General features: G+C 38.1%; 2 protein-coding genes and 1 long non-coding RNA gene across 6 annotated transcripts in view; 1 reads left to right on the top strand and 2 right to left on the bottom strand.

Annotated features, from left to right (window-relative positions):
* The first annotated feature begins 8354 nt into the window (after nt 1–8354).
* Nucleotides 8355–25395, top strand: part of LOC115758748 — a 39550-nt gene continuing 22509 nt past the window's right edge. Inside the window, exons 1-2 of the long non-coding RNA XR_004017460.1 lie at nt 8355–8735; nt 20208–20281. This is a non-coding gene — a long non-coding RNA (uncharacterized LOC115758748). The remainder of the gene's footprint in view (nt 8736–20207; nt 20282–25395) is intronic.
* Nucleotides 11205–13485, bottom strand: LOC115758743 (probable cytochrome P450 6a14). The gene is made up of 2 exons (XM_030699499.1): nt 12322–13485; nt 11205–11702 (listed from the first exon to the last, which is right to left on the bottom strand). Exons 1-2 carry the CDS (start codon nt 13391–13393, stop codon nt 11239–11241), a joined length of 1536 nt encoding a protein of 511 aa, XP_030555359.1. The 5' UTR covers nt 13394–13485; the 3' UTR covers nt 11205–11238.
* Nucleotides 18121–25395, bottom strand: part of LOC115758741 (lachesin) — a 49044-nt gene continuing 41769 nt past the window's right edge. For all 4 annotated transcript variants that reach the window (XM_030699492.1, XM_030699493.1, XM_030699494.1 and 1 more), the window contains one exon: nt 18121–18885. In XM_030699492.1, the coding sequence (XP_030555352.1) occupies nt 18686–18885 (200 nt within the window). In that variant the 3' untranslated portion in view covers nt 18121–18685. The remainder of the gene's footprint in view (nt 18886–25395) is intronic.

The following is a 25395-nucleotide window of genomic DNA, read 5'->3' as shown; positions in this document are numbered from 1 at the left end:
CAGACTACACTAAAAATGTCTACTAAATAGGCCCAGCAATATTATTAATAATTTAGAACATGCCGCCCATGTCAGTTTAGACGTCCATTCAGACAGCTAGCCAGCCAGCCAGGCAGACAGACGGACAGCCGCTTGGCTCATGCTAATACCCTGGTCTATTTTTCTTGGAAGTATTGCCCATGTAAATCCCATTTACCAGCCGAAGCCGTAGCAAGCTCTACGCGTCGCCTGTGCAAGTGTTTGCTTAGCTAATTGCTGTTATATATTTTTTATTAATGCGCGTAACCAGAAATCAAGCATAATTTTTATGGAGCAGAATAATAAACGTGATGAGTCTTAAATATCAAATTTACCAAGTGAGCTTCCAAATAAAAATATTTAACTAATTCAAATAATTATTAAAATAAAAATAAATAAAAAATAATAAAAAGCACGTGAATATAAATATAATAAATAAATATGTAAAAATTATTTGAATTAATTAAATATTTTTATTTGGAAGCTCATATATATAAATATATATTATATATATATTTATATATTTTTATATTTATATATTTATATATTTTTATATATTTATATATTTATGTATTTATATATTTATATATTTATGTATTTATATATTTATATATTTATTTATTTACTAATCACTCAAGCTTAAATTTGATTTTTTTTAAACAAAAACGACAGCCTTGCTTCAATTGTTACACACACACACACACACACACACACACACACACGGTCAGCTGTGCTTTTCCGGGCAAATTTATGGCTCATAATAAGCGCTACTCATGGAATTTTGTATATTGCATTGTTGAGGCTCGCCTGGTCGTATATTTCGTTTATCGTTTCGGACATGCAAAGTCGAGAGGTCCAGCTCGGAGCGGGTCTGCAGAGGGGCTAACTATTGGCCACAATTTGTATAATCAGCTGTTAAATTATGTGCAAATTGTGTGCAGTTGGTGTCCACAAGTATTGGGATTGTCATAAAAAGAAGAAGCGCACATCGTGCCACACCGGTTGTTGCTGTTTTTTGTTTTTATGTTGTTGTTGTCATATGGAAACGCCGCACAAGGTCAAACGGACGCATGTTTTTATTTACAAACGCTGCGCGTGTGCCCGTGTGCCGGAGGCTATGCAGCAGAAAACTAAAGCTGATGCAGATGCTGCTGCAACAGAGCACGCACTCGCCACTGGCACTTGCCACATGCTCATGCCGCATATAAATGTACGCATTGGAGTGCAACATTTTCAATTTTCAACACACACATTAATTAGCACGTGATATATTTCGTTTTTATCGCGATGCAACTTCGACATTTTTCAAACAAAATTATTTTCCCTGAGCCCAGCTCGGCCCGGGCACAAAATTAGCATACTCTATATATCAAAATGTATATGGCAAAAATATTGCTGGCCAGCGCCTTCAAGTATGCAAGGTTTTGCTCAGTTTTTCTGCTAGCCTACAACCAAGCACCCTTCCTCCAGCTCCCTTCAGCACGGAAGTTGATTATTATCGCTTGTTATTAACAACGCCAACAGCAACAACAACGACAAACACGGGCATAATAAGCCAAGAGCCGGCCTGCATTCTTGCCACATCATGCCAAAGCGCGTGGGTGGGCAGCAGGGTGGGGCGGGGCAGTTCTTTGCCATTATGTCAAAGTACTGGCTCGAAATTTTCCGATTCCAGTTGCGACTTGGTAAACTTGCTGCGTTCCTGCCACTGAAATGGAGCCAATGTAATTTGCCATTGATATGCATTTGCGTGTGCGAGTATGTGTGTGTGTTTACTCAAAGAGGTGCCCTTTGCGCTGAGTGTGTGTCTCAATTGAAAGCAAAAGTCTGTATAAAGAAGACTGGCAAGCCTTAAAAGAGAACTACATTATTTTAACACACTTAACTTTTGATTAGAAAAAAACAACTTTATTTCAAAATTTTATTGTTATTCAGTTCAGGATTTGCTTAAGCTTAACAAAAATCATGTTTTTCATTGGCTTCAACTATTGTTAAGCACATTTTATTGCAAAAGCAACAAAAGACAAAACAGGCGAGAATAAATACATATTAAAATCAAATTAATAAATAGAATAACTAAATAAATAAAAAAAAAAAAAAATGTCAACTAAACAATTAATGGAAAAAATATCATTTATCAAATAAGTAAAAAAAATCAATTAAATTGCAAAACAAGCAAAATTAAATTAAATAAATAAAATAAATAAAAAGAATAAACTTGTTTTCAAAAAAATGAAAATAGTTAACATTTGCCCATAGAATAATAAAATAAAAAATAACTTAATTTGCAAACACTTTGTAAAACTTTTTGACCTTTTTTCTTAATTTATTGGAAATTGTAAAACAATTGTTCGAAATTGTTCCTATAGTTCAAAGCGTAACCAATTTTCTTTTTAACATCAAAAAAATGTTTATGAAATATGCATTTGTTTATGTTAATTGCTTATTTTTAATTATTTTGTGATGTCACACCTTGCAAAATAATATCCATTCGAAATAGAAGTCAAAAGAAGTTCTTTTTATCAGTTCGAAGCGTAAAAATTCGAATTAATATTGCAAATAATTATTATGAAAAATGTATTTGGTATTGTTATATGCTTTAATTATTATTATTTGTTATTAAAATTTAATTATTTTTTTTAGAAGCATAAGTCTTAAATATCTTATATGTTATTAATTGATTGATTATTTAATTTATTTATTGACTTATTCATTATTCATTTATTTATGTATTGTTTTATGTATCTATTTATATATTATGTACTTAATTTATTTATTAATATTTAATTTTTATTTACATTTATTTATTTATTAAAACACTATATTTATTAATATATCATTTACATATCATTTATATTTCAATCAAAAACTTCTAGCTGCTCTTTAATTTATTATATTCTAAGACTTTCTGGCTAATTTATGCTTCAACAAGTAAATATAAGTATAAAATTGATCCTGTCGAAGCGAACTAGTCTATAAAACCTTTTAGATAGGCAGCTTATTGCCAAGTTTAAGATACCTAACTATATTGTTTATAATTTAATTTATATTTAACTTTTGGGCCCAACAATCGCCTTTATTCTGGTCCAAAATTGAATAGATGGCAAATGTTGGATAAGCCACAAATCTAGCCCGCATTTTGTTCATGAAAATATAAGCATCTCGCAATATTTTCAGCACAATGGGCCGTTGCAAAAAAAAATGCAATTAAATAAAACAAAAAGGACCTTCACGAACTGCACTTTTAGGCAGGAAGCTGGTTCGAAGCGTGCATCGAACTGCAGACAATTTTGTTTGGCTTTGCAAATGAAAATATTGTAATATTATTCCAAATTTCTCGTATTACAAACATCACATATACCCTATTATTATGAAACTGATTGCGTATCCGGAATGGGTTTGTTTTTGTAATTGAATTATGCATGGCTCATGTTGGTCTGAACGATGCGATTATTTGAAATCGCATTTCCTTTGCACACCCGCATTGCAGTCAGAGGTGAGTGGCACCTGGAACCACGCCCCCACACCCCACAAAATCCAATACGATCGCAATCAACTCGATAGCGAGTGGCTACAATAAAATGCAGACAAAGTTTTATGTAAAATGCAAATGACACGACAAGTGGCAGAGGCCAGAAAAAGCGCATGTGCTCCCAAATGTCCAAAGTTGGGGCCAAAACAAAAATCTATCAAGCGCTGGTCAGCCCAAAAGTATGCTTGCAACAAATGTTGTAATAATGTGGCAGGCACATTTAGCTATATGTGTATATCGGTTATTAAACTGTTTGTGTGTAGTCTAGTGTAGATATGTTGTTAGCCATTTGCCGGTTTCGTTAGCGAGTGCGGTTTATGGATATCAATGAACTTTAAATTGCAGTCAACATGAAATATGCAATTGCAATTGTGCACGCCTAAAACCATGCAACACACGTGGCATCGGGCATGAGGCACTGGCAATAAACTGGCGCCCGCCAGACACATTTATAGGCAAATTTCATATTTCATATATACGCAAACATACACACACACACACACATTTATATATAAACATCAAAAACACGCGCGAATGTGACTATTGACCGTCTCCAGTCATTTGCGTGTGTGCGTGTGTGTGTGTGCGGTGGGTGGGTGTGGCAGGCGGCACTGTAAGCACTGGCATAAATAACATGGCTTTAGTTTTTCATCTTGCTTTTCTTTTTAAATATAATTACAGTTAACACGCAGCCGAAACATTCGCTAACTAAATTGCCAACAAGCGGCGAAAAACGCGCGCGTTTTCAGCTGATGCGCGTCTAAACACGCGAGCGAAACGCTTGTTAGTAGCGTGTTTCAACTGGCGCTTGTTTCTTGTTGTTTTTTTTCGTCTTTTTTTGTTTCTATTGTTGTTGTCCTGCATTTATGCAACTTGTTGTTAATTACTTATTAATTATGCCAGCGATTTGCACATTTTCATTGGGAATTCTCTTTAAGAGCGCTTTTTATACATGAGCGGTGATTTTGATTTCGAGCGTTTTGTTAGCGTTTTATTAGACGCATTCTGACGGCGTTTCATAACACATTTTCCTTTGCGCGTCTTGATCAGCAGCAACAGTTTGGGCAACACTCGAGCTAATACGATTTTCGGCAGCTTCTCGCGTCGGCAGCAAAAAACACAACCGCTCGCCACGAACGTTGTCGTTAGACTGAAACTGGCGGCCACAGCGAATGCCGCACGAAGCAGCGCGCCAGAAGAGCCGAAGACATGTGCATGGGACACAGCAAATCGTTGTCCTCCGTTGCTGGCGCTGCTTGGCTGTCGGGTTGCTTGACGGTCGGGTGTTGGTGGGTGGGGTGAGCATGGCATTTACCGGTGGCAGTTGCGTCGCGAACGAATCAGACAACTGTGATTTTTGTTGTTGCTGGCTACATTTTATTTGGCTTTTTGTTGGTGGCCGCTCGTTTCACGTCTTCTTTTTTCTAACTTTTGGTTTTATTTGTAATACGAGAGTGTGTGCGTGCGCGCGCTTGTGTGTGTGTGTGTGTGTGTGTGTGTGTATGAGACAATGCTGGCGCGCTGCCCAATGGGGGGTGGCTGCTGAAACTCACCACAGTTGAACGAGAATTGAATTGAATGCCACTCTTGTGGGAAATTTGCTCTGCATACTTTACGTGAGCGCGCCTTTTCGTGAATTTATGAATGAATTTCTGTCTGTATGGCGCTTGTAAAACAGTTACATGTGAGTATTGTAATGTTGTTGCTGATGTTGTTGCTTTTGGCGAGTGCGTGTTAAGCAGAAATTGATTGTCATTGGTCATGGCATTGACTGGCGGCACAGCTGCTAAAACTAGCAACAAGAGTTGCAAATCTGATAAATAAGACCCACTGTTGTTTATAAGTATATATAGAGCTGAATCCTTCAAACTAATTACATTACTTAAGCAAAAAATCAACGCCTAACAGCGGCGCACCGAAGTCCAAATACCCCTGAGGGGCTTTTATAAATATTTGGCTATTAATTGCATTTTTCTGAAGCAGCTATTTAATATAAAAGTTAAATTTGAGAATGTTATCTAGATACATATATAAGGCGCAAGGTGAGATTCTTAGCTTGCAGCAGAACTCATAAGGAAAGAAGGGGTTTCGACGCAAAAACCATATTTATAGAGCTTTACTAGAAAATTGTCTATTGTCAATTAATCAAGCAGAGTTTTAAGGAACTTACGCATTCAAAATAAAGCAATTGAATATTTGAATTAATTATTATTTTTAAGCATTGGCAAAAACCTCAAATGAACATTTTCATCACGAATTTCCTACATTCATTATGAAAATTATTCAAAATTGATAACAATAAATATAGCATTGATACCCTGCATATTTATAATACTGTTCTAAACAATTTTGACCACCTAAAAAAAAACTCCTCCTTAACAAAAAACTGGCATGTTACTGTTTTATTGAAAGTTTATTATAAATACAATTTAATTTAATTGTGCTTAAGCATAGAAAACTTAGCCTCACATCTTTTTAAACAGTTTTCAATATGGGCGCCAATAAGTATGCTATTATTCTTTGTAGTTCGCACGTTTAATTAATTTCATGCCCAGCTGAAGGCATTCACGACATAAAAAACAAACTTTAAGCGTTACGTTGGGCACACACAAAAACACACACACACACACACACTCGCACTTGGTAGACGCTTTTCAATAACGGTATCAGATTGTGTCAGGCACCGCTTGGCTGAGTTGGAGTTACCTATATAACCCCCCAATCCCCCCTAGCTCGGCGCCTCATTTGCCAACTTAATTGCGCACATATATCAGTTTTAGTTGCTTGAGGCGGGCGGCTAATCAAACCGCCCACGCCGCGCCCTCGCACCCCCTCGCTGCTGGGGCATGGTTAGCCTATCATTTTCACACAACACACGCACAGGGCCAATAAATAATGCAAAACAAAAAACCAAAAAGAAAAACAAGTAGTAAAAACCAAAAAAAAAAAAACAACATCGACTGCAGCGTAAAAATTATTGTTATGAAGCGAAAATATTGAAAAGGATATCCGCGTCCGGCGACGTCGTCGTCGTCCTCATCATGGGAGCTGCTCCTGTCCTGCTCCCGTCCTGCTCCCGCCCTGCCGCACCTGCTGCTCCATTCAACTTTGCATTGCGTGCCAATGCACTTGCGCCACAAATCATTTTGGGCTGCAAGTGCGGCGGGGCAAAGGGTTAGCCTGCCTGGCAGGACACCGACGCCGGCTACCCTAGGCCCGACCTCGCCCCGCACAGCACTTGTTTTCAAGTTTCTTTCGCTTCCTTGGCAACTTTTTGTGTTGCTTCCCAGTTGAAGTTGTTGTTTTGGTCCCGTTTTCGGGTAGACTAATATAAATTTTGACACCTGATAATTGCTTTTCACTCGCTTCCGCGTTCTGCGACGACGACAGCTGCAGCACACACTAACCCACCCTCGAGCCTATACACCCCCTTCTTACCGCCTTGTAATTGTGGATGAACATGCAAAGTTCTCGGCCTGATCCGGGATCGGGAATGTGCGCAGAATAGTTGTGCGAGCTACTGCTCCAATAAATTATAACTAAATTTTCATTTCTGCATTTTTACGATGCGACGCGTTTAATAGACAAAGTTAGCCGGAGAATTATAGGCGCAACCTTGATGGCATTTGGCCCACAAAACGGAAATTGGCAATTAAAAGTGCATAAAATAAGCTAATTATACGAAATGATGTCAGCTAAGCGAAACCCATTAGCACAAGTGAAATGTCCTGGACGAGAAATAATGCACGACTCGATAGGATTTATTCGCAAAGAAACTTGTGCGATATTATGGTGTCTGCACAGGAACTAATACATATTCCTTTGTCTTGATCTAAAATTCCAAAAGCACTCTCTATTTATTTAGAAATTGATTTTTTGTTCGGCTCAATATGAGCGCGAAGTTTTAAGGATCCAACACCGAAAATACATTATTTCTTTTAATTTTAAATTAATTTTAGTTAAACATTAGACTCGGACAACGCCGGGCTGTTTCTTCTTCTAATGAATAAATAAATTATAAGCTTTTATTTAGTTGAGTTAATATACAGTCATTTTTGTTATACATTAGACTCGCGCGAGTGCAAAAATGTTGTTTAAAATTTAAATTAAAAACTGCAGGTGAAATATTTTAGAGGTTAAGTATAATTAGAGGTTGCCTTAAACATTTGGATAGTAGTTTCGCAGTCGTATTTAAAACTCTTTCACCTTTTTCTATTATCCATGTTTAGTTTAAATAAATAATGTCTGTCTCATTAGATATTTAGTATGCCTCTTGTCTTGGGCTGGATTTGGGCACACTGGCAGCTTTCGAGCTCAGCTTAGCTCTCTCTCTCTCTCTCTCTCTCTCTCTCTCTCTCTCTCTCTCTCTCTCTTTCTTTCTCTCTCTCTCTCTCTCTCTCTCTCTCTCTCTCTCGCGCTCTCTCTCTCTTTGAGTTTAAGCTTTGATCAGTTATAAAATTGTCATCTCTCACGGCTTAACTCTGTTTATGTGTAATATATGGGCACACTGGCAGCTTAAGAGTTCCGCTTAGCGCGCTCTCTCTCTCTCTCTCTCTGTCAGAGGCTAGCTGCTATTTATTTAGCTCTCCTACTGCAACCCAAAGACTCAGCTCCACCGATTCGACAAATCGAGCTGAATTAGTTGCAGCTTCGATCAGTCATAAAATTATCCTCTCTCTCGGCACTAGCTCTATTTATGTGTAAGACTTCGGCTTAGCTCTTTCTCTCAGCAAAGCGAGCTCTCCCACGACACAAATACTCAAACGCGATTCGACAAATCGAGCTGTTTCAATTGAAACATGGGATCAGTCATAAAATTGTCGCCTCGCGCAACGGTTGCTTCAATAATGGATTTGTTTCTGTCAATTTGCATTTTGATTTTTTTATTTCTGCACGTATTCGTCAAATTTTTACAGTGGATCGGTCATGATTTAAGATTTATTTATGGTCTGCTCATGTGCTGCTTCAGTCCATGTTTCAGGCTATGCAAAAAACTGTGCCAACTGTTGCGGCATTTATTCGAATTAGTTCTGGAGTAGAGCGTGCGAGTTTTCAATGTACAAAAACTATTTGTTTAAAAGTGCAAAATATTGCAAATAATTGTTAAATAATTGGTGTTTTTTTTTGTTAACAAAATAAAGGTTAAGAATTATAAGTTTGGAATTTACGATTTCTTTTTAATTATGTAAGTATGTCATTAATTTTGTTTGTCAATAATTTAAATGTTCTAGTTGGATTTCCATAAAGTATTTATCGAAAAAGTATTTATATAAAAACATGCCACAAAATCATGATCTAGACCAGACTTTGATTTGGTTTAATTAGTTTTTTCTGCATAAGAATCGCTCCACACATTCCACTTTTCATTGAACTCAGCCATTTTTCGAGAATTCTCAAATTTCTGTTTTCGTTTTAATATATGAATAAAAAATTGCGATGAACTTTCAAAAAATTATTGTTTTTGTTATTATTGTTATAAGTATTTGATATAGTGCGAGTTGATTCTCTGCAATCGGGTGAAGCTTGAGGCCGTTCGGTCAAAACTTAAACATTTGCCTGCATACTCTATGATATGGAATGAAATTTAACAAAGATCTTTAAATATTTGTTTATTTAACAAACAGAAAACAGTCAAATGACTGTATTCCATCAATTTTCCACTCTTGTGTGTGAAATGCTCTTCAGCTGTTTAACAGCCCATAAAGTAACAAGAGTACAAATTTCAGCTTTCAGCTTTTTTGATTTGAGCTGTGCGTAAATAATCAATCAGTCAGTCCGTCAGTCAGTCAGTCAGTTAGTCAGTGTAGCAGAGCAGAGTCCTTTCTGGTTTGCCTGCTCCTGATTAATGTCACCCACACATTATTTCAGGTTGCCTGCGAATGTGCAACAGTATCGTTGGGTTTCTCTCTCTCTCTCTCACTCTTTACCCCCGCACTTCCCCTATCGACACCCTGTTTCACAGTTTCCGTAACTAATCGCTAAAATCAGCAAATGCGAAGCTGAAGCTTGCAGCCAGCCTTTGTTGCCAGTCTGAACACGCAGTCATAAATTTAATATGACACCTACAAGAGTTTCCATGCATCAAAGTTCTCTCATTTTCCAACTCCCCCCCTCTCTGTCTCTCTCTCTCTCTCTCTCACTTCCGCTCTGTCTGGCTTGTGGGCAGCGTGCCGCAGTGTTGCCAACTGCAGCTTCAGAAAATTAGCCAAGTCCAATGTGCAAAAATAGCTAAAATAACTGCTTCAGCTTTTTTAACACATTAACTGACAATTGTGATTGATATAAACAAAAAATAGCTAAATCCGTTTTATATTTCAGTTGTTTTCGACTGACGAACTACGAAAACAGTCTAATTTAGCTGGAAACTGGCTGATAGTGCTGGTTATTCAGCTACAAAACTAGCTACATTTGTTTGAGATTTTAGCTAGGCAACAATGGCTAGAATGTCAAAAAAATGCCAGGAAATACCAAAATTATTTTAAAATTGTAGCAAGCCAAAGCTAGAAAATAGCTGAATGGCCAACACAGGCGCTTAGTGATTGTCATTTAAGTGCCAGAAAACAGCTAAATAGTTCTTAATTGTTGTTGTTTCCGTCTGACAGGCTGTGAATATATTCAAATTTGGTTAAAATTAGCTGTTGTCTATTATGTCCAGATGCCAATGTTGCTTATTTTGTTTTAAATTTTAACAAGCCAAATGAAACTGAGAAATAGCTAAATGGGCAGCACAGGCTGCAAGTGAGCTGCAAAAAGACAAGCTCTAATAATAGCTTAAAATTTTAGCTAGGCAACACTGGTGGCGAGGATTCTATAAAAAGGTCAGAAAATAGCTAAATTATTATAAAATTACAAAGCTTGGAAATGGCTGAATGGACAACAATAGTGTTTAGTAGTTGTCGTTCACAAGCCAGAAAGCAGCAAAATTATAAAACTGTGTGGTCGGCACGAGTCCTCCTTGACTGGCCGGAAAATAGCTAAAATATTATTATATTAACTGGCCATATTTAGCAGCAAAAGAACAGATTGGACAACAATTGTGGCTAGTAATTGTCAAGAACATGCCAGAAAAGAGCTTCATCTGCTTAAAATTGTAACTAGCCAAATTTAGCTAGAAAATAGCTAAACGCGCAACACTGTCTGCATCACATCAAGTGCATTCATTATTCACACATATTCTGCTAATTAGCAAAATATTGTAAATGTTTGGATTTATGTGAGCGACACACACACTCACACACAGACAAGCACACACACACTCACACATACACTCTCACACACGCATACTGGAACCAATTGCTGCAGGTAGAAACAGTGCATCAAGTGTGTTGCCGCACGGGTTTTTGGTCAGCTCACATGCTCATGTGTCTGTGCGTGTGTGTGTGTGTGCGTGTGTGCGTGTGTGTGCGTGTGTGGGTGTCATTTGTGTGATTTAGTGCCCGGAGGTGTCAGTGTCGGTTGACGGTGACTGTGCAGCAGGAGCAGCAGCAGCTGGGGCAGCTGCTTTGCGGCGTCTATAAATTTTGGTTTGCCTTTCAATCGACCGCCAAAAGGCTTCAATTTGATTGAATTTTCTGCTCACATATCGCGACGCCAGTTTTCAGGTTTCAATTTCTTCCGCACTGGAGCGTACGCAGTATTTGTTTATGCAGCATTATTTTGCTTGAGTTCTGTTATTGTTTTTATTGAATTTATTTACATTCGGCGCGACTGTTTGTCTGAAGTCGATCCACACGCAGTCGGACACCCTCGCCGGGCACCAACAGTAGGTTCTTGTTGCTAATGGCCAGCTCCTTGGGTCCGTCGGGCGGCAGGCTGAAGCGGTAGGTGCTCAGCAATGTGATCAGGCCCACCTTCACCTGCATGCGCCCAAAGCGCAGTCCGATGCAGTTGCGCGGCCCATCGCCGAAGCCGAGGAAGGCCAACGGATGACGCTGCTGGCAGGCGGCCGCCTCGAAACGTTCCGGTCGAAATTCATGGGGTTCCGGATAGATCTCCGGATCGTAGTGTATGGCACGCACCGGTATATGCACTTTAATGCCGCGCTCCAGCACTATGTGCCCGTCCGAATCGTAGCCCTCGTCGCTGGGCAGCTTGTAGTCCTCGGAGGGAACGCGTGTCAGCGAGGCCAGAGCCGGATATTTACGCAGAGTCTCTGTAAGAGTTTATTATTGATCACAGATCTTGTTGGGTAAATATTGGGGCAATACGATGAATACCCTTGTAATTATATAGGAAGTCATTCAATCAGTCAGTCATTTAGTCAGTCGGTTTTATATAAGGAGATATAGGTATAGCCGATCTGGCCAACTCTTGCTAAGAAATGAGTTTCCATGAAGGTAGACTGAGGCACAAGAGGCACACAGACTTGTCCATATCTACTCGGCCCCTGATACTGATAAAGAGTCATCATCATATAGTTATATAGTATTCAGATTAGTCTGCTTCTTGCAAACGCTTTCAGACTTTGAGTCTAATAATTGGCTCAGATTGTCGGGCCTTCAGCTAATATTTTTGATGTGAACTTTGTTTCTCTAAAAAATCGTCTGTGTTTTGTTTACTTGTCGAGATTATTTTGTTTGCTTTCAGCGCCGACAGACTTGTTCAGGGGCCGAGTTCGACAGTTTGTTAAGCAAATATTTTTGGCTGATTCAAACTTTTGTCTTCTGTCCAGATGTATCTAGAATGTTTGTTATCTAAAAGCCTTATCAATTGCCAGGCAAGCGACTATTGCTGCTTATCTATTTCGTTTCGAGTTTAAACTGAGCACTAACCGTTTATCACTTGATCCAAGTACGGCATCTCCATCATGGCCTCGTAGGTTAGTTTTCCATGTGCTTGCAGCACGCGGCGAATTTCTTCTCTCAGTTTTTGCTGTATTGATTGATTTTTGGCCAGCTCGAAGAGCGCGTAGCTCATGTTGCTGGAGCTGGTCTCAAAGCCGGCGACAAAGAAAACGAAAACCTGTGCGGCCAGCTGCTCCACGGACAAGCCCATCTTCTGATCCGTGCGGCGCAGATCGAGCAGCAGATCCATGAAATCATTGCGCCTAATTTTCTCGCGCTCCCGCAGCTCAACTGTGTCGCGGACCAGGCGCAGAAAGAAGTCCGTGTACTCCTGGTCGAAGGTGCGCGTCTTGATGTGCAGCCTCAGCAGAAGTTTCACGTGGTTCACCTTGAACAGATTCCAGCGCACGTTCCGCTTCTGATTGGCAAACAACTTGCGTGCCAGCACCCGAAACTGAGCCTGCGGATCCTTGAGGCTGTTGCACTCAATGCCAAAGGCACAGCTGCCAATCACATCCACCGTGTAGCGGCCCAGCAGATCGTGCAGCTCCAAGGTGCTGCCTGTCTGTGACACCTCCTGCTCGAAGGTCTCCTCCAGCTGCTGGGCCACGCCGGTTATTGTGCTGAACATGTACTTGATCTTGCCGCTGGTAAATGTGGGCGACAGCTTAGTACGCAGCGCCCGCCACTCCTCGCCGTGCAGATTGAACAGATGGCCGGCCAGCGGATTCTCTGGCAGATTCAGCGGCGTATTCGAGCGATCCACAAATTTATTAAAGTCCTTAATGAGTATGGCCTTCACCAGATCCAGATCGGTCACCACGGCCATGGGCCGTATAAATAGATAGGTGCCAGCCACGCGGCTTTTACCCTTGAACGCGTCGTAGGTCTCCTGCAGCAGCTCGCTGAGATGCACGGACTTCAGCTTGAAGAAGTGGCCAAACAGAAAATGTGGACGCAGCTGCCGCACGCCCTGCAGCTCCCAATAGTTGTAGCAGTGCCGCAAATAGCCCAGCACAATTACGAGCAGCGAGCTCAACAAGACCAGCGTGAAGTCCATTGTTGAATTGAACTGAAACTGAAACTGAAACTTTAACTAAAATTGAAACGTCAGATGCTGCTGCAGATCAACGACTGAGTGACTGGGCGCTCTCTGATATATTTATATGCGCTGATAAGAAGTAGACTCTAGACTCTAGACCTAGACTCGTCGTTATACTTTATCATTCGCTTGACGACTTAATGACAATGCTCTGCAGGAGGGTAGCATTTGGCTGTTCTGGCAAATTGTCACGCTTGATATTCGTATGCTAAATGGTTGAAATGCGGCAAAATGCATTTTTGAAGTAAAAGCCTTGTGCTTTGATATGCATACATTTTTGTAAGGCATATCAATGATCTACAAATTGCATTAAAATCGGACTGTAAATACCGAAGTTATTCAAAAATGCATTTCTTGTTGGATTAAATATAACATGCATTTGATTGGCAAAACATTTAGCTTAGATGCTGCTGGGCCCTGCTTGGTTTTTCCAGGCCTTATCTTGAAGAACGACTTCTTAAGCTAAGACTTAAAGTTAGTTAATTTCGTGATCTTACAACGATCCCAACATTTAAGACCTACTTAAAAATATGATAAAATGCCTTACTGGAATGTTTCATAACACAGATGATTTTATTATGTTTGAAGTGTTACAATTCTTAAAGGGTATTTTACATGCGGTATACCAAAATTGTCTAGGCAGGCCCATTTTCCTTTGGTTTTATCTACTTGCAATGGGCTTGCAAAAATGATGTTGACGTCACAATATGCAAATATTTAGCACGCGTGCGCTTGTATTAAGATATAGATAATATATTATAATAAATTATGTAATTTTAAGCAAACACTATTTAACACTTTCACTATTCACACCCGAGTCTTTGGAGTTAGACATATAGAAAGATGCTCAGTAACTTAGCTGATTAGCAGCATACTTTCAGATAACAACTATTATCTTTAAGCATATATATATTTTGGCACAATCCAAAAGTCTGAACAAATAATAAATGCTTCACAGTCTGAGTCAGCGCAGAATAAAAAACATTTGAGCTTAAGCAAATAAATTGCAAGCATTTGTGTCGCCTGACGGTTCGGTAAACATTGAATTTCACACTGATCACGGGGAAATTGAATGTTAGATATGGCAAAGAATATGCAAATATATTTTCAAAGGTATACTTTATTCAATTTGTATATGTACATGGTATCTCCGATACCATAGAATATATATATTATAGATCATCATTAACAGCAGCATCATTTATAAAGCCATGTCCTTCTGTCTGTCTGTTTTTATGCGAACTTGTCTAAGCCTTTTGAAATATTTTGAATTAAACGGAACACTTAAAATTTAATTAGAATTCCAATTCTTAGGCTTTATTTAAATGTCAATAATAAATAATAAATGAGTGTTTAGCTAAACGAACACGTGGTTCAGTGATTTTAGAAATTCCAACCATAACTTTTGAAATGTGTTTTTTATTAGTTTTAAACTTAATTTCAATGGTTTGCGTAAAAATTGATTTGATACGTTTTTTCGAAAAATTTACCACTCTTGGTTAAAAAGTACGAGTCATTGGTTAAAAAACGAAAGTTTACTTTTCGGTTTCAAGCTTTTCACCACAAGACTAACATGGGCGGATACCGTTTATTCAAACTGTTTTTTCTTAATTCTATCTTAAACATATTTTCAAATATATATATATATTAATTCGCTTATATTTCTTCTAGAATTATTTATAAGTAATTATTTTAATTCTAAAAACCTTCTTTTACATATTTTACATTGTTTTTTTTTTTTTACATTTCTATCCATTTCAATAGATAAATTTTAATGGCGGCGTTTCTACTTCTTGTCAAAATTTAACATTGCCGTTAACTGTTATTGTTAACAGTTACAAAAAAGCTTAGAAGCTTTCAAGGCGCAAAAGCTCATTTCATCTAAGCTACGGCCATGGTGAAGTGTGTTCAGAAAGCTTTGGGAAATTTTCAAAGCTTTTGTAAAACTCACCACATTGTCATCTATTCCATTTAAAATATCCTTTATTTTCCTTCAGTTTTATAACCGAAAATATATTTCAAATTATAAACTCATTTTCCTTGGTCAAAACTATTTGCAGATTAAAATGCAACTAAACAAATATTGAAGATAATTAAAATATAGTTCAAAAACCATGAAAATAGGTGGAAATGGAAACAAATCGTCAAATAAACTGCGCGATTCAGATGTCTGACAGAGCAGACATATGAATTGTGTGCTTATTGACACTTTTTCTAACAAATTAACAAGCCAGACAAACAATTTATTGACAAAATAATTTCAGTTGAACATCATTAAACGCATCAGTGACATGCATGTGTGCATATGTGCATTTATATATATTTGATTACAATGCAAATTGACTTTCTCAGTTGCACGATTAAATAACAAACATTGTGTCATAAATCGACAGGTGTGCAGCAAACAGCCTAGAGGACAGCTCGGCTGAGTTGACACCTCAATAAATTGTAAATTAATTGTGCACGTCGTTTGGCATGAAGTAAGCCTCAAAAAGTGCTCCCTACCTTTGAGCCCAATATCGAAACTTTGCCAAATGCTTTTCGCACACAGTTTTCGCCCAATAGGTTGTCAGCGCTTTTACCTTTGTGTGCGTGTGTGTGTTGCGTGTGTGTGTGCGTGTGTGTGGCTGTGTGGTCTTTGTCGGCGCTTGGTTAGGTGCCGAGAATTTCGCTCTCCATTCTGGCCATGCGGCACATGCTCTTATTAACTTGCCTTTTGTGTGGACTGCCGCGGGAAAGGGCTAAAAGGTGGCAAAGGGGTGAAAGGCACAGGCGATTGCATAATCCCACACATGCCAATTTTTTCTTCCTCTCCTTTTTTTCTTTTTTTTGCCATTTGCGGGGCAACGCGTGTGAAAATGCAACCAAATTGCCGCGGTAGCGATTTTTACGACCCGCAGCGCTTTCCACATAGGGTATATTGACTAAGGGGTCAGCATGCGCTAGCTGCAGCAGCTGAATTTCACTTGCACAGCCCACTTTGAACTTTCTTTAGCTTTCAGTTATATCGTTTAAACAGACATAAGAAAAAAACAAGAATTCTCTTTGCTTGTCTTAAACAAGCTCTGAAATTATTTTCTGTCAGATTCTTTAAAGGCACAGTTAAATTTATTATTTATTAAAATTAGAAAATATTATTCTTCAAAATTTAAACACATAATTACAAAATGTTCTGAAATATCTAGGAATTACTTATTAGAAATAAACGAAAATTAATATTTTTGTATTCAAAATGCCAACTTAATATTTTTATAAACCAAAGTCCATTATATATCGTGCATTTCAACAAAGCTCTAAATTTCGGTTTAGTTTACAGGGTATCCTCTAGTTAAGTGCCGTTTTTTCAGTTTATTTGGGTTGTCGGTCCTCGTATACCCTTGAGCAAAAACTAGCCACGTTGGACATGCTTTTAATTGGCCGCTCGTGAGTTTATGAGGGCAGCAGCAGACATTTAATTTATTTTAATAATTATGTACTTTTTTTTTTGTTATTTAATTTTGTAGTAGTTAGCTCTGCGTTTTTTAAATTAAATTATAAACTCGCTGGCGTTACGCATTTTTTTGTTTGTTAGCTACCGACCTCATAATGAAACATTTTGCCATGTGGGCCGATGGCGTAAAAAATTGATGGCAAACGTAAACAAACTTTTGGCGTGGGCAAGCGGCGAAAGGGCAAGGGGCAAAGGTTTCGGGATTCTGCAGTTGGGCACATATTTTGTGGTTCATAACATTTTGTTCATTTGCCGGCATTTCTAAAACGCGGATTTAAAAACAGGTGTAGTCCATGGGCGGCGTCAGCATAAATTGTGCTGGGAGTGAAATAGACATAGATCAATGGATATAAATATAGATATTCATATGCATAGATATATCTATGTAGATACATAAATATATAGATTGAATGATGGATAGATGAATCAATAGACGGATCGATAGACAGATCGATATGAGATCTATCGATAGATTGATAGGGGCATAGATTGATGGCGCAATTAATCATAAAATCGATATATAGATAAGTAGGTATTTAGATAGACATATAGATAGATATATAGATAGATAAATAAATAAATAAATAGATAGAAAGAAATATAGATATATCGATAGACAGATCAATAGATTAATAGATTGACCAATATATTGATCGATTGATAGATTAATAGGTAGATTAATAGATAGATAGAAATGGATTTTAACTTACTTTGCACAAATCGATACCTGTGAATTTTCGATACGATTGTGACTTAACTCAACAGCTCATTCATTATTGATTTAAATTTTCTTGCAAATTAAATTAGTTTTATTTATATAATTCTGAAGAATGGTCAACAAATAAATTGTTGAATTGTATTCTTGAAAAACTATGCTTAGATTCCTTTTGGCCTTTGTGAACCCTATGGAATTTCGACCCTTGTGTGTCGCTCAAAGCTCAATTTGGGTTGCTGGCTCGAATTGTCAATTACTTAACTGATTTGCAGTGCTGGCTGATTATTTTTACTATTACGTTAATTTGTTTGCGTTAATTGAAAGCTAGCAAATTGAAAATGTGTCCTTTCTCGTTTTATTCAAAGTTCGGTTTAAATAATTAAAGACGGCATTTTTATTTGTTTCTTTTGAAATCAAAATTACAATATATATATATATATATACGTATATTTATATTTATATATAAACAATGTTGCGGTGCACGTAAAAGAAGCTTAAATGAGTCTTAAATAAAATGGGCTCTAGCAACATTTCATTGACAGTTGGTTGACTTTTGTTTGACCACTCGACTTGGCCTAGATTTAAATGTAGCTTTAGTTTCGGTTTTAGTTTTAGTTTTAAGTTGTGGTTCGTTAGCTGTTGTACCTATTTCATATACACAAACCGTAGTCAATGCTAAGCTTAAAGACTTCCATGTAATTTTTAAATTGCGATTCGCATCGAATTTTACATGCTAATACTTTGTATTTCCGTTGTATCTATCAGAACCTGTGTGTGTTTGTGTGCGCGTGAGTGTGTTTGTGTGTGTGCGTGTGTGCGGACAGCATTCGAAAACCCTTTTTCAACTTACGCGCTAAACAACAACAACTTTTTACATTTATTTCAATTTCAAATTAAGCACTAAATAAAAATGTCAACTAACATTTTCCGTGTGGCCAAATCGACATGTGACATTTTTCGCTTACAAACTATTCGCTTAGGATTACGACATCATTTTCTTTTTGTTGCTTTTGTACAAATTACACTTAAAGTTTGCTACATATTATTAGGCCTGCCACGCCCCCACGTAAACAGCGATGACTAAGGTTAATAATTTGGTGGATCTGCGGCTGTTGTAGAGCGGCCCAGCAGCAGCCCAGCCCTTGAGGTCCTGCATGCGATCCATTTCATCGGTCAGCGATTTGGCATCGTGTTTCAGCGGGTTGTTCTTGCCATCCGCTCGATAGGTGGCGCTGTTATCGGGCACTGGGTTTAATTGATAGAGAGTAAAGCATATCGTTTGAATTAGAAGATGTATAGATAGACTAGAAGCAATTAACCGGCGTGGCCTGGTTCAACTTGCTGCTGAATTTGAGCCAGCGATCTTTCTCTTTTTAGTTCAATGCTCAGACACATTAGTCCGCACGTTTGCCTCCAATTCAGTCAGTCATTCAGTCGGGACAGCCTCACTTATATATATTGATTGACTGATATTTATGGCTGGATATGATTGTCTGGTTCTGGGTCTGGTCTGGTTGCTTAATCAAAAGCCGCATGCCTTTATTTTACGTGCCTGGTTTTTATGATGTGTCCTTTCATAACTCTGGCCGCCATATTGCCGGCAGTTGGGCTGCCAATCGAATGTCCTTTTTCAATTATGCGCTTGCCACACGCCAGCGAGCATAAACAATAGACAGGATGCGTTTATGGCCAGTCATTTGTAGCAAGCGGCCAATGCGAAAGGATAAAATACACACGCACACACACACACACACACACACACACAGAGGCAGGATGCAGGGCACAGCACACAAAACCAAACAGTTTGTTTGTCAAGGCAGACCCCAATGGAAACGTATTGCATATAAAAAGGACAAAAGTTTGACTGTATTGCCGACTGCTCCACTTATTTATAACATTCGCACTTATACAGTTTTCCATTTTGGTTCGAAAATCGAAAGTATTTTCCCCACTGGCGCACATTTTGTTTCAATTTCACTTGGCAGCTACGAAAATTGTTTCGATTTTTATTGCTTAAGTGCGTTAAACCCTTGCGCCAGGACATGCACTCCACAAAGAAAAAACAACAAGTGAGCAGCTTGGTTTGGGGGCCTCTTGTTTTTGCCATCAATTTATCCTGCAGCTTTTTGGGTTTTTTCTACTGCTCTTGTTTTTTTTTTTTACATATCTGTTTTGATGCTTTTTTGTTTTATTTTTTGCCTGGTTGTTTGTTTTCCTGGCAATCTGTTTCATTGGACAGTTTGTTTGTGTGTCTTGCAGCTACGAATGTGGTGCGCATGGCTCGGAGCAGGCAGCTCCTGCTGTCGGATTCTTGAATATTTTATTTATTTGACTTGCTGTAGGCAGCAATTGGTCATTAGGAGCCTTGTTCGGAGCCGTGCGGTTGCGGCTTGTAGCTGCAAACTCAGCTGCCATTTACAATTTACGCAAATTGGCGACAAATTTTAGAGTAAATAAAAGTCAATATCCAACGATTATTTGAAGTACCCGAAGCGGCAAATACACTTGGCCTCGCAAAAAGACATAATCAATAAAGTGAAAATTATTTATCTCTTACTATATTACAGATATTGTGACAAGAATCAACGCAAAAATAATCAGAAAAGCTTAATCCAAGCTCCGACACACTCACTTTTTTAAGGTAAGCGATGTTTAACTACATTTTACTTCTTTGTTTAATATTTTCTTGAACTATAACGCACCAAAGTAAAAAAGGGAGAGTAGCTCTTGACGGGCGTACCCGACTAGGCGATACCCTGAACCTTCTTCTGCCAACAACAAATTTAGTTTTGTTGTAGATCTTATTATGCTTTATATTTTCATAAATAATTGGTAGGTAGTTCCAATTGATTCATATAGTTGATTTATAGATATAGGATGCTAGCGGAGGGGAGAAATCACAATAGCCGTAAAATGAAAGAGGTTTCTTGTGCTAAATGTCCAATTGTGTGACTCTTGCAAGTATATTATTATTGAGCAAATCTCTAAGGTTCTACCTAAATAAACATGATTTCGATATGTATTTCTACCGATGGCAAGCGAGGCGAATTCATATTGCTGGGGCACTAGGAATCGACGCATTCATTCACGGACGGACACGAATAAATCGAGTCGGCTATTGAATTTGATCAAAAATATATGTATATTACATTTGCAGTAATAATGTACCCTTTTTACAAATTTTTAAAGAGTTCAGTGTGCAAAAGAGGGAGACATCATTTTATAAAAGGAATAAAGAGATTTGTTATAGAAGAGAAGCAGTTACGGATATACAATAATAATTGTATATGTAATAGAAAAATTAGAGAGTTAGTGAAAAGAACTCAATGACCTCATTGTAGCCTGTCCGGAGCCCAAAGATTCTATTAGGGAAAAAGAAAGTAAACTGAAGGACATTTTAAACGTTTTATAGAAATAACTTGAAAATAAGAAGAAATGAGTTCGTTGTTGCGTGAAATTTGAAAATATTTCGAGTCCGAAATGCATGTAAATTTAAATAATATGTTTATTTTACATAAATTGTTTCGCATAGATGCGCTTTCCATAAGCCATAAACAAAGTGTAAGGTTGTAAGCAAGTCGAACTTCATTGCATTGAACTAAGTTTGTCATAAATGTGAAATATCGCATGGAGTGTCCTTTTTATACATACATATATATTTTTTGCTATTTCTAAGCAGAGTTTGGTTCGTTTTGTTTTTAACGAGGAACCCTTTTATTTTTGTAACGGAAGTGAGCAAATTGCTTTGCACCGGGTCGCAAAATTTATTTGTATGTCTTTTGGCTTTTATTTTTCTATAAGCAGCTTTTCCCCCCTTCACCACCTCCGCCCCCTTTGACAGACCGCCTGCTGCTTGGCTGTGGGTTGTTTTGCTGGCGTCTGCAAACATTTCCATGTGTGAAAGAACGAGCTTCGTCCTGGTCTTGCAACGTGTTTGTTCTGCTCCTGTCCTGCGACGTCCTCGATGTCCGTGCTGGTCTTTATGTGCGTGGGTGTGTTAGTATTTATGTGTGTGTGTGTGTGTGTGTGTGTGTGAATGTCTGGCTGATTTTTATTGACGTTTGAGCATGTGTTTATTTCCGTCTGTGTGTGTGTGAAAATCCCAGCGGTGTCTTTAAAGCGCTTAACCATAAAGAAAAACGAAGCGAAACGCTGCCGGGTCGAATGTTGTTTTTCTTTATTTTTTTCTCACACAGCTTTTATAGGCTGGCAACTACTTGAAACTAAACTTTAAGTAATTTCTGCATAATTCTGTGCATGCCACCGCCCCTGGGGTGCAATCCAACCAAGCTGTGGCAAGTTCAGCTAATAGAAATAAACGCAATACTTTTGCTTCATATATATTTTTGATTCTAGACTTGCTCGAGAGAATTATTGAAGGTATTAGCTGTTGAGTATTGAGTATTGAATATTGAGTATTGAGTATTGAGTATTGAGTATTGAGTATTGAGTATTGAGTATTGAGTATTGAGTATTGAGTATTGAGTATTGAGTATTGAGTATTGAGTATTGAGTATTGAGTATTGAGTATTGAGTATTGAGTATTGAGTATTGAGTATTGAGTATTGAGTATTGAGTATTGAGTATTGAGTATTGAGTATTGAGTATTGAGTATTGAGTATTGAGTATTGAGTATTGAGTATTGAGTATTGAGTATTGAGTATTGAGTATTGAGTATTGAGTATTGAGTATTGAGTATTGAGTATTGAGTATTGAGTATTGAGTATTGAGTATTGAGTATTGAGTATTGAGTATTGAGTATTGAGTATTGAGTATTGAGTATTGAGTATTGAGTATTGAGTATTGAGTATTGAGTATTGAGTGATCTTGAGCTTTTAAGGAGGTTTGGTCGAGTAATTCTCATAATTAAATATTAGAATTATTAGAATTTATATAAACTTGAATATTTATATTGATTCGAAGCAGGATTCTGCTAATTTAAGCAACTCTTCTAACGAGCCTGTTCTCTTTTAAATTTCGAATGAGTAGTATATGAGATTCAGTTAACAGAAATCGCTGCATACTTTCAGGGACATGCCCACAAGCCTTTGACGCGCTCCATTAGCGTCCTTCAAATTGACACCCTTTCGGGCAAATGCAACCATCCGGACCCGATTCACACCTCAATTGTTGCGCCTGTTGCACTAAATAACAGAAAAAAATAAAATGCACAGAGCGGCGGCCCTGCAGCAGCCGGCACTTGAGACTCACTTGAGTGGCGAACGGGGCGTATGCGTTACATTTCGGTTTTTATTGTTTTTCTCTTTCGCTTCTTTTTTACTCTTGTGTGGCAATGCATTTAACGCCATGTGGCAGAAACAGTTGCAATTTTGGTGGCTTGCAGCTGCAAAAAAAAAAAAAAAATAGGAAGCTAAAGGCACGCGACGCCACTTCCCATGGCACGCATGTTGCATGCCCCCGCTGCTGTCTGTTGCATTTCATTTACTTTATCATTTCTCACTCTACTGTGGCAAATTATAAGCAAATTATTGCGGCTCGCTGAATGCAAATAATCATTCCGGAGTCGCAGTAGTCAGTCGCAGTCTGGAGTCGGAGTCCAAGTCGGAGCAGGAGCTGGAGTCGCAGCTGGAGCCGCCTTCCAGTTGCATTTCCGGCCCGTATTGCACTTGCTTTTCGTTTTTTTTTTTTAAATTTTTTTTTATGACATTTCCTTGTAATTTGTGTCATATTGTTGCCCGTTGGCCGCTGGCAAATTAAAAATGAAAGCGACAGCGACCACTGCGGCAGCAGCTTTTGTGGTTGATTGCAACATTTTTTAATGACTGTTTAAGTGCGCATCCAAAATGCAATTGCAGCATTTCAGTTTTGTTTTTGGCTGCAAGGATCTGCAGAACGCAGTCGGTTTAAAGTGGCATCTACAACATTTTGGGCAGCGTGTAATTAAACTTAATTGTTGCGCTGTCTAAATTGAATTGTATTTAACTTAATTTGTCACAAATTCCTTTACCAGATTTACAATTCATCTGTAAAATTTGCGGCTAAAGAAAAAATGTTGCCTTGAATTACAGCTTGCACTATTAAGATGATTTTACGAATAGCTTGTGGATAAAACTAACTTCATTTTGTAAATGCTAGGCTCTATTAAAATGGGAATCCTATATAGACAACGTAAGGAAAGGTTTTCTTATAAATATATATTTCAGCCTCTTATGAGAGAATTTAAGGAATAGAAGATTCGTACTTTAAGAAGATTTAAATAATATTGCTTGGACTTTATAAAATAAAATAGGTATATATTGTTTTAAATATATTTTTATATTTAATTTAGCAGCGAATAAAAAAATATACATTTAAGCAAATATTATATAAAATGAAGAAAATACGCTAACAATATTGAAATCCTATTCAAACAAGCAGGGAAATATGTGCACATTGCATTTTATTAAATTAGCAGAGAATAAAGCACTTAATTAATATAAAATAATCAAAATATAAATATGTACAAGAGCATATTTGTGCAAGTCAGGTCTCAAAGCATATTAAATCTCTATCTTGTACAAAAAAATGTTAAATTATTTTTGTATATATTTAAGCAACATCCAAGCGCTAAGAGTATAATTTTATAAAATCCAATGGATTTCACTGGGCAGTAAATATTTAAATCATTAGAATCCAGAATTAGAATTGTGCTGAATATAATTTAAATATTTACTGCACATTGTTATCCACTTAAAAACTTATTTTAAATGCAAATTTGATTAAAACTAATTAAAAATATAATTTGCATACTGAATTTCCATATTCAAGCAAATATGGGCGCGCAGCCCTATAAGGCATCTTCTCTTCTAACATCTTCATGTTCTCTTACACTCTCAAAACTTGTTCCGCCTTAAAGTTGGCGAGTCCAGAAAAAAAAACAGAAAAAAAAATGAACGAGTCGCGACATATGCAAAGCTCAGCAGCGATAAGCACACGCCCATTGCCCCCGCTTCGCTCCTCGCTCTTCCTCACCCGCTATTCAGTTCTCTCTCTCTCTCTCTCTCTTGTTTTCTCTTCCTCGCTCGGGCGCGATATGTGCAACATCTAGCAGGTAATAAATCTAACTGTAAACGCAGCGCTTACGACTTTGCATGCCAGGCTTGAAAGTTGTCGTCATTGCAACACCCCCCTCCTCCACCTCCTCCTGCTCCCATTACCAGGCATAACAGCGCCTCAATCTTTCACTCCTTCCCCCCTTGCGCCTTGCTGCCTTCAGCGTAAAACGCAACATTTTCGCTGTCGTTTGCCAAAAATTGTTGTAGCCAGAGGCGTAGCAAAAAGCGGCTGAGTTGTAGGGGGGCTTCGGTTTAGTTAGGGCTTGGGCTAGCCCTTCAGCTTGACGCCTTGTGTGCAATTTGTCTGCAATTTTTATGGTGCGTCCCCCCCCCGCCCCCCCACGCCAACATTACTGTCTATCGTGCTCGTCCTCTCATATTCAATTTGTTCGATTTGATTTTTTCTTTCGCTCTATCGAGTGCATTTTATTTTAGTCAAACGCGTATGCAGAAATTTTCCCACTACAGCTCGGCGCCTGTAAAGTTTTATGCATTGCCACGCTGCCACCCCGCCACCCTTGCCCCTCTCACCCGTACAGGATATGGATATTGTCGTCGATTGAAAGCAGGGCCAGAGTTGGCTGGAAATTGTTATCGGGCTTGAAGCTGGGGCTGGGACTGGAGCTGAGCGTTGTGTAAAATTTTATGTTTATTGATTGGCAGGCACTGTGACTAACCAGCGAGGCGACACTTTGACTTT

This window comes from Drosophila novamexicana, unplaced genomic scaffold (assembly GCF_003285875.2).
Source record: "Drosophila novamexicana strain 15010-1031.04,08,12 unplaced genomic scaffold, DnovRS2.1 tig00000193-arrow-pilon, whole genome shotgun sequence".
NCBI classification, from domain to species: domain Eukaryota; kingdom Metazoa; phylum Arthropoda; class Insecta; order Diptera; family Drosophilidae; genus Drosophila; species Drosophila novamexicana.
This window is presented reverse-complemented; position numbering and strand designations above follow the sequence as displayed.

Excerpts from the sequence above, each read along its gene's own strand:
- LOC115758743 (XM_030699499.1), bottom strand. The coding sequence starts at position 13,393 with ATGGACTTCACGCTGGTCTTGTTGAGCTCGCTGCTCGTAATTGTGCTG. Across the intron at positions 11,703-12,321 it reads CTTGGATCAAGTGATAAACG|AGACTCTGCGTAAATATCCG; the intron begins GTTAGTGCTCAG and ends AAACTCTTACAG.